We start from the raw sequence: 18,332 nt of genomic DNA, 5'->3' as shown, positions 1-18,332 counted from the left end.
TTTTTTTTAAAAATAATTACTAAAATATCTCTAAAAGAAAAGAACATTAGCTTAGTTATTCTAATGAATCTTGTAGGATAAGGCTAATAATAGTGTAGTTGTTTTAATTTATTATGATAGCATAAGAGAATTTATATTAATATAAGCTATTTCACGGTTTAGCTATATATTAATATAGTGCGTACTAATTACACACGATGCTTTAAAATAATAATGTATTAAATAACTAAAAATACTTTTTAAAATGAGGAGATAAGAGATAAAGACAAAAAAAATGAGAGTGATTGTAATTATAGTTCATTGAAGTGATTTATTTTTAAATTAAAACTAATAATTATTAAATATAAAAATATTAGATAAAAAAGAGAAGAAAGAGAGAAAAAAATAAATATATTTTTTATTTCATAATAAGTAAAAGGGGGCTAAAACCTTTCTGAAAAGCATAAGAAGGTCATTTTGATTCTTGATCTCAATCTACCCTCCTTTATTCATATTTCAACAACCAAAATCCTCTTTATTTATAATTATTACATCCTCTATTCTAATATTATAACCACACAAAAAAAAAAAAAACACGAATAAAGATATCTATCCTCTAAAACTAGAATAAAAAATTAGGATAACATTAAATTCTGCCAGCAATTAAGGCCTAAAATGATGTCTATCCTCTATCAATAGTTCAAAAGTACAAGCAGAGCTCTGATCGACCCATTTCCGGCCTGACTTTGTTATCAAACTTGAATTAAAATAATCTTAATTCACGCCAATTGCTCAATTATTTTGACAGCCCTAATGACGTCTATATTTATGTTTCTCTTCGTTAGGGCCTGCTTCACTAGTATGTGCAATAATGCTGCTGTATATTTGATAGTTTAGCCCTTAGTGATGGACGTAATTGTAAGAAATGGATTGTTTCTCTGTTTAATTTGCCATGGCATGAGAAAGCCAATAGAGACTCCGCTCAAATTAGCGTAATTTTCTCCATTTGGGTGATTCCAGCCTGCAATTAGTTGCTAAATTAGTTGAAACAAATTGGTTTCTGAATCAAATGGAGAAAGTGCATTATGTATTATATATATGATTCTGACGTGCCAACTTGCATCCCTCTTTATCCCCACAAGTAGATATCCTCCAAAGCAAGGATCATTGAGATAATGAGAGGGATGGAATAAATAAAAGCGGTGGAAGGAGCAAAAGGAGATGTTAATGCTCCCCCCAAGTGGTTGTTATAGTTCCATTTCCTTTGTTAATTGGCTTTATGTCATTGTGATTGGTGTGATTGATGATTCCTTTGGAGATTAGTATGACGAGTTTTTCTTATTCAAATTGATAATTATCTGCGACTCCACAGTCTTATGAATGTAATAATCAACAGCACTAGATAATTAAAGATAAAGAGAAAGAATATATATCAGTTCAGATCCAAATTAACTTGCAAGAATAAGCCATACAAGAAACAGCAAGATGAGCAACATCTGAGGTTACAAAAGATCGACATGAGGTTTCTACTTGAAATAAATCTTGGGCATCTCAGAATCCAAATCCCATGTCCCGGCCTCCCTGACATACTGCAAGTACCTCAAGAACTCCGGCTTTGCCACGTCCTTCTTCGACGGCGCCTCGAGAATTCTCATGACAGGGTGAGTGTTTGCGTCTTTGCTGTTGCTTGGTCTCTTTGTGGCCTTAGCTTTGCTCTTCTCTGAGAAGTTGAAGGAGAACTGCTGCGAGAGGATGCGGCGGTACCCTCGCCGGCTTTTCTTCTCAACAGAGGAGGACATGGCTATGGAAGGAAGAGGAAGAGGAAGAGTGGACTTAGGCTAATGGTGAAGGACAGATGGAGAGAGGAATTTGGAGCATTTAAGCTTCTTTTTCCTTTAGAGCGTCTCTTTGTTGAAATGGTCTTATTATTTTATATTTGATATATTAATTTTGATAGGTTGGTGTCATGAGCATGGTGGTGGGGAAGCTTTGAACAGATAGCATTGGACTCGGCTGTCCTTTTGACATTATCTATAGGATTCGGTGGAAGTGATCAACAACACGCATTACATTACTCTAAAATATTACACATAAACAAGTTGATGTGGTACTCTATGCTATGAAAGTTTATTAAAAGATAATCGTTATGAAAGAGGTCCGAAGTAGAGATGATATTTATCAATAAATATATACACTGAAGTACCAATCGGTGTTTGAACAATATACAGCATACAAATAGAATGAATACAATAAGTATACATTTGAATCAATCAATATATGTACATCTCTTTACACGTGCATTTGATATTGATGCATAAGATTGCCATGGAGTCATGGTGTGGTTGGTGGCTTCCTGAAATTTTTTGGAGGCGGCCTGAGCCAGTCTCGTCCATTGATCCAAGTTTTCCTAAAGAAATGGCTTGCTTCACGTAAAGAGAGTTGGTGAGACCATCCAACTCTACCAGAGACATCAGAACCAGGACCATAACATCTAAATTGCCCATAGTGCACAGTCCTGTGGCACAATATTAGGGACAAAGGTCAGAGGAAAAGAAAGAACTAGAAACATTTGTATCACCGACCTTTCTCAGAAAAGGGAAAACAAAGTTATCTCAATTACCTCTGGTTACTTCCGTCGTTCCAATCACCCCAACCTTGAGGTAGCACAGCGTTGGACATGTAGGTGTAACCGAAAACTACCCGCGAATAACGCCCCCATGGTCGTCCTAGAATTAATGTTCCAACACCTGCGCCAGTCACCTTGCAACCAACAAAGCTATACCCAGTGCTCTCTTCTGCTGCCAACCTACGTTGCGCTGTGACAGATCCACCGTTCTTGGAGATGGAATGCAAGTGACATCTCTGTTTTAAGTGTTAACAAACACATTAAAAGGTGAAGAAAAGGAAAAGGAGCATTCCTTACAACAATTTACTCCATACACAGAAAAGAAGAAGGATGAGGCTTACGTCAAATAGAGATTGCCCATTGCCACAGACAAAGTCGGTGGCTCCTTCTATGTAACAATTTTTGTAATAGTGCCTCCCAACAGCATCAAGAAGAGTATCTTGATAAGAAATAAATCTACAAGTGTAGAAGGCTACTCTGTCTCCAGATATGCTCAATGCAACTGCTGGACCACTCGAGCCATATGAGTTCTGGAGAAAAGCACAAATTCTATATGATAAGATTGAATGCACCTATAAGAGGAGAAGAGATAGAGGTTGCAAGATAAAACCAAGACAAATTTTACTAAACCTGATATGATAACTCGTCTATTATGTGATTGTTATGCTTGAGACTACATTTATCTATAATTGATAAAGCACATATCCAATTGCTTCCACATTGACTACCTAAATCACAAGCTCTTACTTTTACCTGAATTGTTAGATATCTCCCAACAAAATCTGACGCCAATATGGAAACTGTTGGAGATTGAGGTGTGTCCCATCGTTCACTCCATGTGATGATGGCCGAGTTTGTCTTTGTGCCACTAAGTGTTACGAAGGGCTTGTCTTTTGGAACGACTATCTTCTCCCTGTAAACGTCGGAGAGAATCCAGATGAATTTATCTTGCTTAATGATTGGGCAGGTGGATATATAATGCTGCGAGCTAATAATAACTTAATAAATACAAAATAGTAGCTTGTTACATAAGTTGCTATTACATGAACATAATCATCAAATTGTAGAACTAGGACTTTTCCTATAGAGAGAGGCGATCCAATTATCAAGGTACACTTTTTGATATCAGGCAAATTAGATTAAAAAAAATACACTAAAAGATATACATCATTCAGAAACCCCTCCATACACTCAAGTCTAGGAGATCATTTCAATCAATAATTAGCATTGCCATGTCTACTGAGCTGATTGACTTGTAGGATGATTTAGAGAATGGTTTGCATTAGATAGAACGTAACTAAAATGTTAATGACATAATTCACAGAGTTCATAATACCAAAATAAATTACATGATTCAGATAATAGGATAACTACAATAGACTTTAGACTAGATAAAAGGTCTAAATTAAAAGTGCTTCCACATAAGCAATTATCAAGCTTACAGGCACATTCAGGAAAGCTAGCCTGAAATTAATTCATCCCACTTTCTCTTCAGTTGGACTCACCTGTAATTACAGGATTATTTGACCCTTAAACCTAACATATTGGATAATCACATAGAATTTATAACTAATCAGAAACGTTCTGAGTGTCATTGTGTGATTAACTGTGCAACAATAAGATTTATCAATGACACTTTCTCTTTAGGTACTCATCTATCAATATATGTATATATGTACCAATATGCGTGTAAATATGTATGTATACAGATGCATATAAACAATCGAGAATATATAGAACAAGTTGAGCATCCAAACAAAGACCACTCAAAAACATTTGGAACTTTTAAGTTTCAATTGGAGAAAATATCTAAATTCTAATAGTCATTTGTATTCAGATTTGCCACCCTTAATAGAGATTGCCAAGTGCCAATCCACTATGTTTTCTAGAAATTTAAAATATAAGCTTCTATATAGGTTGTGGATTTCAAGTCTACATACTGGACCTACAGAAATTTCCAACCCAGACGCGAGGTGGGGCATCAGAATAGAAAAGGAAGAATAACAAATCAACTGATAGAGAGAGATTACCTGTAAGTACCAGGTTTAATCAAGATGTAATAAAAGACAGAATTGTTCGACGGAACAGAATCAATGGCATCTTGAATCTTTGTAAAATCTCCCTTTCCTGACTGATCAACCCTCAAAAGAATAGCATAGGAGGAGTCCGGAATGCCTGCAGCAGAAGAGGAAGACATGATGCAAGTAGAAAATAAGGCCAGAGCCAGGGCGTTAACATCGCAAAAAGATCTCATGCTGAAATTCCCATAGAAGACATAACTCTCATACTATTTAAAGGTTAGTCAAAACCACTTTCTTATAACGGAAGTACAATAATGTCCTTCACGTAGCCTACTGGCGTAATGTGTGAATGTTGGTTTACGAACTTTAAAAGAAAGCAGTTGTGGTTGAAGTGTTGAACTTACCATATTTTGCTCATGGTTGTGTAAAGCAGTAGATAATATCGAGAAAATAATAATAGAGTAGATCAATTATCTGTTATAGCCTGTGAGAAAATAATAATAGAGTAGATCAATTATCTGTTATAGCATGCGAGAAAATAATAATAGAGTAGAACAATTATCTGTTATAGCCTGCAATAAAATAATAATAATAGAGTAGATCAATTATCGGTTATAGCCAGACTCAATATTAGAAGGTTTTGAATGAACTACGGAGAAAAAGAAAAATAATGATAAGCATGTGCTATCTTTTAATGTCAAACAAGATGAAAGAAAGCTTACATAGATTGAGATCACTAACTTTAATATTCCAACGCAGAATTAAGTTAGAGCTTACTAAATGAAATATGACATTGAAAATGATATCTTGATTTAGAAATCTTAAACTTCAAGAAAAAGCTGGCATGACCAAAGCCATATCTTTCAGGAGATGGTTTAGAGTGTCAACAAGACCTATCTGTATCACCAAAATATCCGTATGAAATTTTTTAATTCCAAGATGGATAGCCAGATGATCACTGGCCAATGAAATATTAACTGAGCACAGACAAGGATTGAGCAGATTGCTTGAAGATTATGCAATCTTTAAGTCAGATCACGAAACTCTAAAATGATTCTTATCTAGGAGAAATTCAATGGATATGTTATGTTCACAACTCAAGGAAGCATATATGTCAAATAAATACGCATGTTTGTCAAATGCATAAGCTAAATAAAGGACCTTGCCTCTTCTTCAAGAAGCTTGCAATGCACTATTTACTAAACTGAAGTCAAAGGTGTTTTAAGCACAAGTAACAGAGGATTATGTTCATCTGCGGGCAAACATGCCGTCCAATTTCTAAGCAAGAATTACACGGGCATTGGTTGGCATTATTTCTTCCTTCAAATGAAGGCAGCCGCATTGCTTGCTTTGCGTTCAATCTTACCCATTGCTTAAATTGTCAATGAGCAATCTTTGCTACTCTTTTCGCAAGATGAGTGTCTATTTCGAGACTTAGATTTGGAGGACAGCAAGCTCTACTCCAGAGACCAAACGGGCTGCTTATAACTCTTACCCGATTGTTTGATGAGTTTTACTTCATAGCGGACAAGTCCTCAAAAATCATTCAAAAGGACGAAGACGAAGAAATCACTCAATTACTTACGGCATGCATAAACGAACCTAACACAATGTGAAAAATTAACAAATAAAATTTCCAAAAACTTTAAAAAGAAACCTTCTTTGTTACATTAAAGAGGTGTATTCCTAACCTACAAACTCCCTCTTAAAGAAGATGCAATATAAATACCAACAGTTGATAAGATTGATCGAACACCAATCGAAAACGGCTAGAAATCACCAGCTTAGAGTGTAAAATATGAAAACAAAATATAAAAAATAAAAATCTCATTTTTGTCAAAAGATTAGATGTAGTAATTAGAGGAGGTGCTCAGAGTTATGTTCTTGAATGGATTTCAGGATGTCCGCATGTAAACAACAAGTCGGATTAACGAGAAAAACATCATCGCAACCTCCTCTTATTGCATCAAACACACCCACACATATTAGGGAAGAACGGGAGAGGGAGAGAGAGGGAGAGAGAGGGAGAGAGATTTCACGTCTGTTCCAATGAAACCCTAGATGGAGGAGTTCGCCCTTTGCGGGTGGGAGGGCTTTTTATCGCAGGTGCACCTGCGATGAACGGTCGAGATGACAGATGGGACATATATTCAATTAGCAAATATGGGCTTCAAACAAAGGTTTGGGCCATAATAACCTTGGATCATATTTGGGCCGGGCCCAATGTAAGCATATTGACACAAGAGGTTGTGCCTGTATAACCTTCAAAAATTCCTTATATGCACCTCTAGAGTTAATATTTGCATATATAGATATATATACATTGTTTTTATATGTGTACCCTTAAAAAATATTTCTAGTTTTCATATATAGATATCCTTTAGAATTAAATAATGGTTAAAAGTCAAAAAAATTAGACATAAAAAAAATAAAATGTTCTTATTCTAGTTTTCATACATTTCTTATTGAGACTGAATTTCAAGTAACCCAGTTGGCAAAAGGTATACATGCAAATAAACATATATTTTTGAGATATATATATCAATTTTAGAATAACATTTGAAGAGGTAGAGGTTGAAAAGCAAATAGAAAAAAAAAATTACTGGCATACTCACAAGAATACAAAATATAAGTTATTGAGTTAAATACATTTCACTCCCTCCCTATATTTCTATTTGAAATTATTTTATCCCTATATATTTTTTTAACGATTAATTAGTCTATATTTCTGACTAGAGTCTTACATTTTTCATCCTAACTTAACAGAATATATAGAACTTTCTAAAATAGCCCTTTGTGTCAAATATATTAAAATTATAAAATATCCAAATTATTATTCTCTCTAATTAATTTGTCTTAGATTTTGATAATTAGGTGGGGCTATTAAGTGGGATAGAACCTCTCACTGATTAATTTAGTATAAAAGTATGTGCTGAGAGGTAAAATATATCTTTACATGGTAAATTATTTTCTTACCAATATTTATGAAAAATATATAAAAATTATTTTCCTCTTTTAATGACCTAAGAATAGAGACTTAAAAAGAAAAAAAAAGGGAGAAAGATAGTGATAAGAAAATATACCTACAATCTGGCTGACGTAGTCAGGTATCTAAAAATTAAAGGCCCATATCTTATCTCCACCTTAATAAATATACCTATACTTGAAACTTTAGGATCGAGTGTAGATATTTGACAAATTAATGAAAAAGATATTCGAGTATCTTTCCCAGATTGGTGTATGTACTGTTTCCTTAAAGCGTTCTCTGTTCGGAGATCCCCTCAAAAGGTTGGTCATAATGCACTGCCTTTGTTCCTGAGAACCTGTTGCTCTGGCGGCTGAATCCAACAATACAATGGGCGTGGAGGATCTCTTCCTCCTTTACACGGCCCATAAAATTATCACTTGGAATCTAAGCCCCCTCCCATGGGTAATGGATTCCTCCAACTTGTGAGGTAGGCAGGACCACAGAATCTAGAATGACATATATCATGCACGACTAATGGAGAGATAGAAGGATAAGGAATCGATCGCTATTTAACTACATACATACTTTTGCGTGGCGATGGCCATTATTAGTGAAATAAGCATCTGTATCTCAATAAGAAGGAATGGAATTAATGGCTTAATGGCTTTTTTCCTTTTTCTTTTTTTTTTCTTTTTTTGGGCAGGCATATATAGATTCTCTCTAGCTTCTCCCTCCCAGCTTCGTTCCTCCATAGCCTCCACCTTCTTCAATAATTCATGCTCACGCAAATTGGTGACATGGTCCTGAGCCTTCAATGGATCTAAGTCTTCCACATCTCTCCAAGTAGAGTGGCCACATTCTTTAGTAGATTCCATTGCCGACCTCCGGAAAGACGTCAAGGAGATAAATCCAGTGAATGAGACAACATCTTTCCAAGGTCATGGGAGATATAGCATTGATACTTTATTTATCGATCTGGGTCCATCTCCATGTACATGTACGGTAGTCATACGTATAAAGGTTTTATAACTGCTTTAATGTTTAGAGTAGTTATTAAGTTGACACGATATCAAAGCAAACCGTAGATTCCCTCAATCTCTTTCGTCCTTCCAACTTTGGCACCTCTTTTATTAGATCTTTAGGGATTGCATTAGTGTGCCTCAGTTACTTGTAAAACCCCCATGATTCAACTGTCGCAGTCTTCGGATTCACCGTATCAGCCTTTTTTTTTTAATCAAAAGCATCTTGCTATGCTGGCATGGCGCAACTGGACTAAAAGGTTTTTTTTCGGCTGGATGAAGGTGACCATATATCAAATTTCTTTTTGGATGAACATTTTTCATTCTTATATTTCTATAGTTTTGTTTGGATTATCTTAATCTAAGCATAGGATTGACCAAGTTCAACAGGCCAGCTAATATTTCAAAGGGTTCTTTTTGTACAACTCTTTCATTAAATGGCATCCCTACTCCCCCTCATCACGGGTACATCTTAATCAAGGTTATTTAATTAATTTGTTTAGCCTCATCTCACTAAACAAGAAAGCGAGTGTGATAGATTGCAGCAAATAGGAAGCCTCTTCATATAAGTATATAACTCGCTAGCTCTCTCTCTCTCTCTCTCTCTCTCTCTCTCTCTCTCTCTCTCTATATATATATATATATATATATTTTAAAAGACTAGATAAGGTAACCCTTGTAAGATTAAAAAAAACAACAACAACATTTAGATAAGTAATCCAAAAAGCAGTCATACCTTATTCTACGTACGTAGTTACCTTGCCTTCTTCCTCTCCCAAGCTTTATTCAAATTCTAAGTATTATTCCCTAACCGGCTCCACCAAACCACCACCCCCACAAATCCACTCCCTCCCCCCCTCCTCCGGCTTATAAGGAGCACCAGTGCAACTTCCATCTCCTCACTCATTAAACTTTTTGAAAACTTATCTTTCCCTCCCTCCCTCCATCCTTCCCGTACTCAAGCAATGGCATCTGGGTCTAGGAGTTCGTCGAGAAGCTCGAGCTCCGAATGGACTGCGAAGCAGAACAAGCTGTTCGAGAAGGCCCTGGCGGTCTACGACAAGGATACGCCGGACCGGTGGCATAACGTGGCTCGTGCGGTGGGCGGCGGTAAGTCTGCGGAGGAAATGAAGCGCCGGTACCAGCAGCTCGTCGAGGACATCGAGCAGATCGAGTCGGGCCGCGTACCCTTCCCTAGGTACAGTTCCTCCGGTAGCGATAGCACCGGCAGTATGATGATGGTCGGCGAAGAACAAAGGTAACGTATAACTTATTCCATTCTAGGGTTACGATCGAGATCCGTAAGCATGCATTAATAATTTGTCACCTAATGCTCCACAGTCACATGAGATCTAATCCTAATAGAGCTATCATACTAAAAAAAGGAACGAAGGATCTGGTAATCCACCTGTACGGCATGCCTTTTTGAGCCACATTCATGCATGAACCCCCCAACATTCTGATTCTTTTATCGCGCATGGTGGTCATGTTGTAGTATTTTAGATTTATACTTTATAAATGTCCACCGCTAGCTAGGAATCTTGATGACTGTGATATTTTTATTTGTGTGGCAGGCTCAAGTATCTCAAGCTCCAGTGAAGAAGAAGCTATATGTCTCTCTCTCTCTCTCTCTCTCTCTCTCTCTCTCTCTCTCTCTCTCTCTCTCTCTCTCTCTCTATATATATATATATATACAGGTTCTATATATATGGAATATTATTGGAATTTGGATGAAGATGTAGTTTGAAGAAGTATGTGTGTATGCCATATGGTTTTTATCTAAGATCAGATATCGCTGATCATTATATGTAGATCGAAGCTTGTCTTTATGTTTTCTCGTTTTAATGTAAGGCTATGTGATATTGCAATATTCCATATGGTGTACTTGTGATTTAGTGTACTACTTTTGATGCGCTTGCTCTTATAGAACTTTTGGCTTTAGATCTTCCATCTAGTCTATTCAGATAAAGGATGCCAGGAGAGATAACGGATACGATGACATAACCAACTCCAAAAACAAATAAATAATAAAATTGGAGAGAGTAAAATGAAAGTTATATGCCAACGGCGGATTATGTTCGATGGCAGGTCACTGTGCAAGCATTAATTTATTCGATTCTTATCCACCAGAAACAGAGAAACTGTTGCTTTCTATCCGAAAGTTGGATAGTTATACTATTTGGTACAGAGTAGTCAAACATTCCAAAACATGATAATTTTCTTCTTCTTCTTCTTCTTCTTCTTCTTCTTCTTCTTCTTCTTCTTCTTCTTCTTCTTCTTCCAAGGCGTGCCCTAAATTGAGTGATAGAGAATGAGAGAGAACAAGATAAAGAGAGAGAGATGTGGTTTTATAGCTCTATGTATATCGAGAATCATATGGGCTAGGTGTTGGACTGGATAAATTAAAGATTCTAAGATTTGTATCTAGTCTTCTTTTATTATGATTAGGATTTGGTAGATAGGTCGAAGATCCTGAACTTGAGATGGAAACAAAGAAGCATCAAATTGTAGACCCCCAAGCTTTGAGGCTTTTTGTCAAGTGGCAGCTCAAAAGGTCACTTTGGATCTAAAAAAATGTTGGAACATATAGAGTGACACTGCTGTTCATGTCTTTAAGATTCCAGAATTATATATATATAACAATCAAGAAAAGAAAAGATTCCAGTATGGTTTATTAGCACAATCACAAATTGAAAGATTATTAAAAAAAAAACTCACTTTTTTCCCAAGCAAATTAGGAGAAGGATCCTATCTTTTGTATTTTTTTTTTCCAAAGGGTAAATTATAAATTATTCTAATGATTCCTAAAATTAAATTAACCTCTTAAAACTTTATATTTATATCACTTTGTCACTTGTGGTCTATGTTAATATTAAACTGCTATTATTTTTTTTCATATATACACTTAACAAAAAAGATAACAAAGTTTCCAAAAAATCTTGGAAGATGGATCTATACATGAAAATGTTAGGATTATCCCTCCCTTCTAATAGATTTATTCATTTTATCTCATTCTTTAAATTTACAATATAATGCATTCTCTCTCTCTCTCTCTCTTATGTCTTTAATTTTTACATTCAAATACATAATCATAGATTGAAATATTTCAATTACCTTAAAAATATGGATAAAAAAAATTGATATATAGCAGCTCAAACAATAGGATACTTAATATGTTTCCTAACACTATAGTAATTCGATGGCTTCACTAATGGTCGCTCAGTTTTGGACGTTAGTTTAGAGTTTAGACTATATTTGAGCAAAATGATACAAGTAGGAAGATAGTTGGATTTTAAATATAACCATATGGTTGATTTACATATTACCCATTTTTAAATTTTGCTACCAACTGACGGCCAAGAACAAGAAGAAGTGAAAGAGGTAAAAAAGAAACAAAAAATATCGGCAAAATGTACAGAATTAGATAACAGTGGCATAAAAGATCCCCCACTTTTGCGGATAAATACTTATTCTTAGCCCACACTCTTTGTGGCTCGAATAGTTATTCCATATTCTTCATACGTCCCTCTTCTCTACTTTACTCCTCTCAAAACTATTCTCTTTCCCCCACCACCATACTTCTATAAGAAGCGTCCTCCCGCACCTCCCTCCTCACACCACAACACACCAATAGAAGAATCTATCAAATTTAATTTGAACCTATGGCATCGTTGTCGATGAGCTCGGCCCGGAGCTCGGGGTCGCCGTGGACGGCGAAGCAGAACAAGCTGTTCGAGCAAGCGCTGGCGGTGTACGACCGCGACACGCCGGACCGGTGGCACAACGTGGCTCGTGCCGTCGGCGGTAAGTCGGCCGAGGAGGTGAAGCGCTACTATGAGCTGCTGGTGGAGGACGTCAGGCGCATCGAGTCCGGCCAATTTCCCATGTACAGGTCCTTACGTTCAGGTACTCATTAATCGCATACATCCCATAATTCTGATTGCATTCGCTCTAATTCTATATTACCGTGTTTAATTTTTGAGTATTTGATTAGGTTGGTTAGATATACAACAGCACAAGTGATCAATAACGATCGGTATATATCTAATGATACGCAGATATTAGAGCAGGTTGGCAGAAATTTAAATAATCTTATATACCTTTAATAGATCAAATAATTTCCTAGATAAGATTTAACTGTTGACTGTAATAGTTCTCGAAGGACGGATAGTTGGGCTCCGATAAGCTATCTAGTGTTACTTCCAAGCTTGTGAAAGTGCTTTAGCTTTACAAATTAATCCCTATCGTGCTCACATTATGCACATTTGTTTATTCTTTTCAAAGATTCTCCAATCATCTTGGTATCTACTTATCATCAAATTAATCATCCTATTTTTCTGATTCGGTTTGTTCAACAGGATGAAGCACCTGAAGCTTTAGTGGAGAAGGCAGACTGCTGCTGTCACTAATATTCTCAGTGCTTTTGGGACTTTTATTTTCTTAATGGAGATCCGATATCACTGATCTCATTAAAAAAACAGTATCATGTATCTTTTTCCTTCTTCTTATGCTTAACAGCTTTCGCTACCAAATTGTAAATTTGTCAAAGACTGTTATATAAATTATAAATATCGATCAGGGTCTAATTGTATATTTTGCTTTTAATACTAATGTTAACCTTACAATAGTTAATTGTATCGAAAACATTATGTTACCTTTTAAAATTAAAAAATCTAAAAATAATTTTATTCGACTTTAATATATAAATTTTCTTTTCTTTTGATTTTACGCTTACAAAATTTATGTAAGAGTATATTACGATTATTTTGCATCTATACTGCATGATAATTTAGGAAATTGCCGACTTTTTAATAAAATTCTATTTGCAATTGCCGAGTAAGCCGACAATTAAATACGGTAGGCATTTGTCAAAGTCCTCACAGTTGATAATTAGCGTTTGCCGACTTCTTGCTAATTAAGTCGTCTCTACATGTCCTTGGTCAACTACAATGTGTACGTCAACTTTATCAAGCAATTAATATCGTGAATAATTTCGCACCTAAGATGGATTCCTTTTTTCTTCTTCTCTTACCTCTATTTTATTTTCTAAGAAATTGCTCATATACTACTACTATTAGTTCGTCAAGATTTAAATTAACATTACAAATTTGATGCACATAAATAATAGAGACCCAAAGTCTAGCAAAAATATATCAACTCCATATTAACTAAGACATTAAAAATATATATATATGATAAAGAATACTAAGAGAATTTTAGGCATATGATACACTTCATATTTGTCGAGTTCTATTCCTCTCTTTTATATCTATCATGTAATGTCCTTATTTTGGGATTCCATTTTGCATATGAAGTACATTTATGTCTAATTTTTTTTCACATTTTAAGATTATATTGGTGACGCATTCTTATTACGATCCATGTTTCAAAGTGCAATCCACCCAAAAAAAAAACTAAAAAAAACTAAAAAAAAGGGGGGGCTTAGGGCTAGGTGGAATTTTAACAGTTTGGCCATCTTTATTCCCTATGCCTCCTCTAGCCAACTATAACTCTCCTATCTGCTGTCATATTTTTCATATTAGTGTCACAATTATTATCCTTATGCTTTATTTTATTTTTTTATAGCCCTAAGTTCATATCTGGAAGCATTTGGAACATTACTTTCAAAAGATGCCGCACATTATTCAATTTCACTCTGTTGGCATTCATCATATTCTTAGCTCTGATTAATTGCTAGAAATATTTTACTTCTTGTGATCCAAACTCGCTAAACAGTAATTCTAGTAAACTCTGATATAAAGGTATATATGTTGAAAATCCTCTTAATAAGAAAAAAAAATTACGGGCAATAGTAAATTTACTGTGCAAGAAACAGACTACATAGAACAACCTTTATTTTAAAAAAACTCATCTATATGTACATGGCGGAGTAATACAAAGCTTTTATACCTGAGGAAATACTTTCTTTTACTTTATTTTATTGATGTCGATATTAGCTCATTACATTCATTTTATAAAGCTGCTCTTTAGCGCCCTTGTACTTATATTATACCACTTATTTGTCTTGCATATTATGCATATCCGTGTGGCTCTCTATACATAATCACATCTCATATGCATCTCTTGCATGTCTACTATGAAATCTCAGCGCATAGATTATCATCCTATGTTGCCATTTGAAATGCTGCCCTTATATCTTATATAGGCATTTAAAATACCTATCGTTCTCTTAGTTAAATTAGGTTATAATACTAATCTTATTAGGAGACATCTTAAAATCTCATAATTTAATTAAAGAACTTTCACCATCTCCTACTTCATCACGGAGATCCAAAACATGTATATAATATAAATTTTGAACTTAAATTTAACTAGAGTTTACACATTGTGAAACTAAAATAACTCAAATAATATTTTATGTCATATATTTATTTATTTAAATCCATGAAAAAAATTAATGAAAATTAGTTTTAAAGTTATTATCATGATAATAAAAAATAAAAAAAGTGTAGTATCATACTGACTATTCAAGAAATGTTGTAAACTATATAAAATATCAAGTTGTTTATGAATTTTGGGCTTCAAAGTGTACTCAATTTTGTGAGTAACAAAATATATATAAAATCAACCTGTACATGTGTTACCCGGTTCGACTTGGTTCATGTGTTGATCAAAATCAAAATTATTTTACCTTTTGCTACATAGAATTTTGATTTGGAAATTAACTGCAGTTGAGGCTGAAGATGTATGATGTTTCAGTTGAGCAATTAAACATAAAACAATATGTCACTTTTTTTATCGCGATGAGGTGCATCTTTTCATTATTTCCAATCTAAAGAACATACCCCTTCGTTGTGATATAGGTGTGTAAATGATACATTTTTACATTTTATTCAAATAAACACATCTCTTCATTGTAACTATTTATTTCTACGAATAGAATAGAAGTTTTTGTAAGAATGAATTTATTTTATTCATACATTGACATTGTCGAGTCTTTCGCATTTTGAGAAATAGAGTAGTGTACTATTTTGATTCTACAATATACTTAAATAGTAACTTCTTCTTATGTGCAAAATAGTCGTCACAGTGTAGGAGATCAATATCCAATATTCTCAAAGTAATCGTTAGATAACTAATTGGTCTTAAATTGATAGCCTTTAACAGTAAACTTGAATTATACAAATAAGTTATATAATCTGTTTGAATGAGATTATTATTATTATTATTATTAGCAAAATATACATGAACTAGTATCATGAGTGAGACTAAGACTTACCATGGGGAGGTATAACCCAACAATCTTTATGACTGCCAATTTTGTTCTTGTTCATAATGTCGAATTATAAAGAGTGCAGAGCTCAAATGATAAGTATTCATAAGTCAAAATATAAAAATAAAAATAAAAATAAAAATATTTTTAATAGAAAAAATTCTTAATTGAATAATTAGTTCCTTCAAATCAGCTCAAGCTACTGATGCCTCTTTCATTCTCCTAAGAACAATGTGATTGAGTCGGCTAAATCCAATGCTAACTAATATCGAAAAACGAAAATTTCAACTGAAATTTGCACTGAGATGTGGGGGAAGAGAATCTAAGCCCAAAAGAGGAGTTACATAACAATAAGGGACCATTTTGGCCGGCGTAGGTAAGGAGGGGGAGGGGGAGGGGGAGGGTGAAATTGAAATGCAAAAGCCAACGAGGTAAGAATTAATGGGTGGGCCCCTACCCATTTTCCTGACACACCAACAAGACTGACCTCCACTCCTCTGCTAGCAGTAGTAAATGCCCTCTTTTTTCTTTCTCTCATCTCTCTCATGCCTGGGCGATACAATAAGAGAGAAAAGAAATCCAAGACAGTAGTAGTAGTAGTACCTTTATGTACAACAGAGGCAGAGATGATGATGACGATTTATTCTTTCATTTATTTATTATGTGATACAGCTAAGGTTAACAAATTTAGACCACACAAAATACAGTCCACAAATTAGAGGACTACGACCGATGAAGAGAGAAACAAATCATAATATTAATTATTTATATTTTATATTTTAATAATTTATAATTAAAGATAGGACCAATTTGCAAATTTGCAAGAGGAGGAGAAGGGGGGGGAGGGCGAGTGAGAAACATGACTCTGTCGGCTCCTTCCCCTCCCTCTTTAATCACACCCGATCTTATCATCTCTCTCTCTCTCTCTCTGTCTACATTTCTCATCGTTTTGAAACTCCATCCCAGCTCAATTAAGGATCGGAAATTTTGGTAGCGCGGGGATTTTGCTTCTTGATGCGTTGAGTGGGAAATTTTAACGATGGAATTTAGGAACCAAGACGATGAGGAGATGGAGATAACGCCGCCTTCTTCTTCTTCTTTGGGTTACAACCCGGCACCGATTCGGAGCTCGGCTTTCTCCAAGCCGTCATCTTCACTACTATCCACTAGAGGAGGAGGAGAGAGAGATGGAGATGGAGGTGGAGGTGGAGGTAGCTCTAGAAATGGTGACGCCTTTTCTATTCCTCCGATCTCGGATAAGAATACGACTACTACTCGCTATGGTGAGTGCCTCCGGAACCACGCGGCCGCCTCCGGCGGCCACGTGGTGGACGGCTGCGGCGAGTTCATGCCCGCCGCCGACGACCCCCTCAAGTGCGCCGCGTGCGGGTGCCACCGTAGCTTCCACCGCAAGGACGCCAACAGCTACCCCCAACAACTTCCCAACTCCGCCCGGCTCTCCCTCCCCCTCCCGCTCCCGCCCCTCCAAACCCACCCCCACCCCCACCCCCACCTTCACCACCAGATCCCCTACCCCATCGCCTTCGGTGGCGCCACCACTGAGTCCTCCAGCGAGGAGCGTCACGCGACGGCGCCGGGGTCATCGTCGTCGTCGAGGAAGCGGTTCCGAACTAAGTTTACCCCGGAGCAGAAAGAGAAGATGCTGCGGTTCGCGGAGCGGGTGGGTTGGAGGGTTACGAAGCAAGACGAGGCGTTGGTAGAAGAGTTCTGCAGGGAGGTGGGAGTGAGGAGGCAAGTGCTCAAAGTTTGGATGCACAACAACAAGCACGTAAAGCAACACCAGAGCCATCAACAAGAAGAAGAACAACAACAACAGCAGCAGCAACAACAACCCTAGAGAGCCCAGATCGATCGACACCCCAACTCCATTGATGTTTGGGTATATAGGAGGAGAGTTGGAGGTTAATTTGAACTCTCTTCTATATCTTCATAATTAATTTATATTACGCTATGCTACATTTCAATTTATCTTCTTCTCTTCCAATCTTCAGTGAAATTGTCTTTGCATTTATTTTCCTTTGGTTTTCTCTCTCTCTCTCTCTCTCTCTCTCTCTCTCTCTCTCTCTCTCTCTCTCTTGGACCCCAAAGAAAAGAGATGAGCTTAGGGTTCATAAATAAGCTTTGGATGACATAGGGATAGAGGAGGTTTAGCATCTGTACCACTGCTGCTACTACTACTACTCCTACTACTAGTACACAAAAGGTGCCTTAGATGACTGAGTGCCTTCGAAGTTGTCCCTTTGGTGCGAGGAGGTGCATTTAATCGAGGAAGCACTTTTTAGCTCTTGGTGGCGAAGCACATTTAAATTTATGATGAATAAAACAACCTTATCTGTAAGACTGTAAACACTATGCAAACATTCTACGTCGAGGAAGATGGTTGGTTCTTTCACTTGAGCACTATTTCAATCATCAAAACTGTCTGTTTTTACTTTTATTTTGAATGATCGAAATAGTATGAGAA

At 36.1% G+C, this 18,332-nt stretch overlaps 4 protein-coding genes across 4 annotated transcripts; 3 read left to right on the top strand and 1 right to left on the bottom strand.

Annotated features, from left to right (window-relative positions):
* Window positions 1-2,187: 2,187 nt before the first annotated feature.
* LOC140762514 (putative pectinesterase 11) lies at window positions 2,188-6,696 on the bottom strand. Its single transcript, XM_073100382.1, has 5 exons — window positions 4,636-6,696; window positions 3,359-3,518; window positions 2,947-3,135; window positions 2,600-2,841; window positions 2,188-2,494 (listed from the first exon to the last, which is right to left on the bottom strand). The coding sequence occupies exons 1-5, from the start codon at window positions 4,857-4,859 to the stop codon at window positions 2,311-2,313; spliced, it is 999 nt and encodes a 332-aa protein (XP_072956483.1). The 5' UTR covers window positions 4,860-6,696; the 3' UTR covers window positions 2,188-2,310.
* Window positions 6,697-9,520: 2,824 nt separating this feature from the next.
* On the top strand, window positions 9,521-10,472 carry LOC140762521 (protein RADIALIS-like 3). The gene is made up of 2 exons (XM_073100393.1): window positions 9,521-9,871; window positions 10,188-10,472. Exons 1-2 carry the CDS (start codon window positions 9,579-9,581, stop codon window positions 10,210-10,212), a joined length of 318 nt encoding a protein of 105 aa, XP_072956494.1. The 5' UTR covers window positions 9,521-9,578; the 3' UTR covers window positions 10,213-10,472.
* Window positions 10,473-12,242: 1,770 nt separating this feature from the next.
* Window positions 12,243-13,190, top strand: LOC140764271 (protein RADIALIS-like 3). The gene is made up of 2 exons (XM_073102745.1): window positions 12,243-12,519; window positions 12,972-13,190. The coding sequence occupies exons 1-2, from the start codon at window positions 12,276-12,278 to the stop codon at window positions 12,974-12,976; spliced, it is 249 nt and encodes an 82-aa protein (XP_072958846.1). The 5' UTR covers window positions 12,243-12,275; the 3' UTR covers window positions 12,977-13,190.
* A 3,467-nt stretch (window positions 13,191-16,657) lies between these two features.
* On the top strand, window positions 16,658-17,879 carry LOC140760407 (zinc-finger homeodomain protein 6-like). Its single transcript, XM_073097340.1, has one exon. The coding sequence runs from the start codon at window positions 16,887-16,889 to the stop codon at window positions 17,703-17,705; it is 819 nt and encodes a 272-aa protein (XP_072953441.1). The 5' UTR covers window positions 16,658-16,886; the 3' UTR covers window positions 17,706-17,879.
* The last annotated feature ends 453 nt before the right edge of the window (window positions 17,880-18,332 follow it).

The sequence above is a fragment of the Typha angustifolia genome, chromosome 1 (genome assembly GCF_048772165.1).
Source record: "Typha angustifolia cultivar Huaian chromosome 1, ASM4877216v1, whole genome shotgun sequence".
Classification (NCBI taxonomy): Eukaryota; Viridiplantae; Streptophyta; class Magnoliopsida; order Poales; family Typhaceae; genus Typha; species Typha angustifolia.
This window is presented reverse-complemented; position numbering and strand designations above follow the sequence as displayed.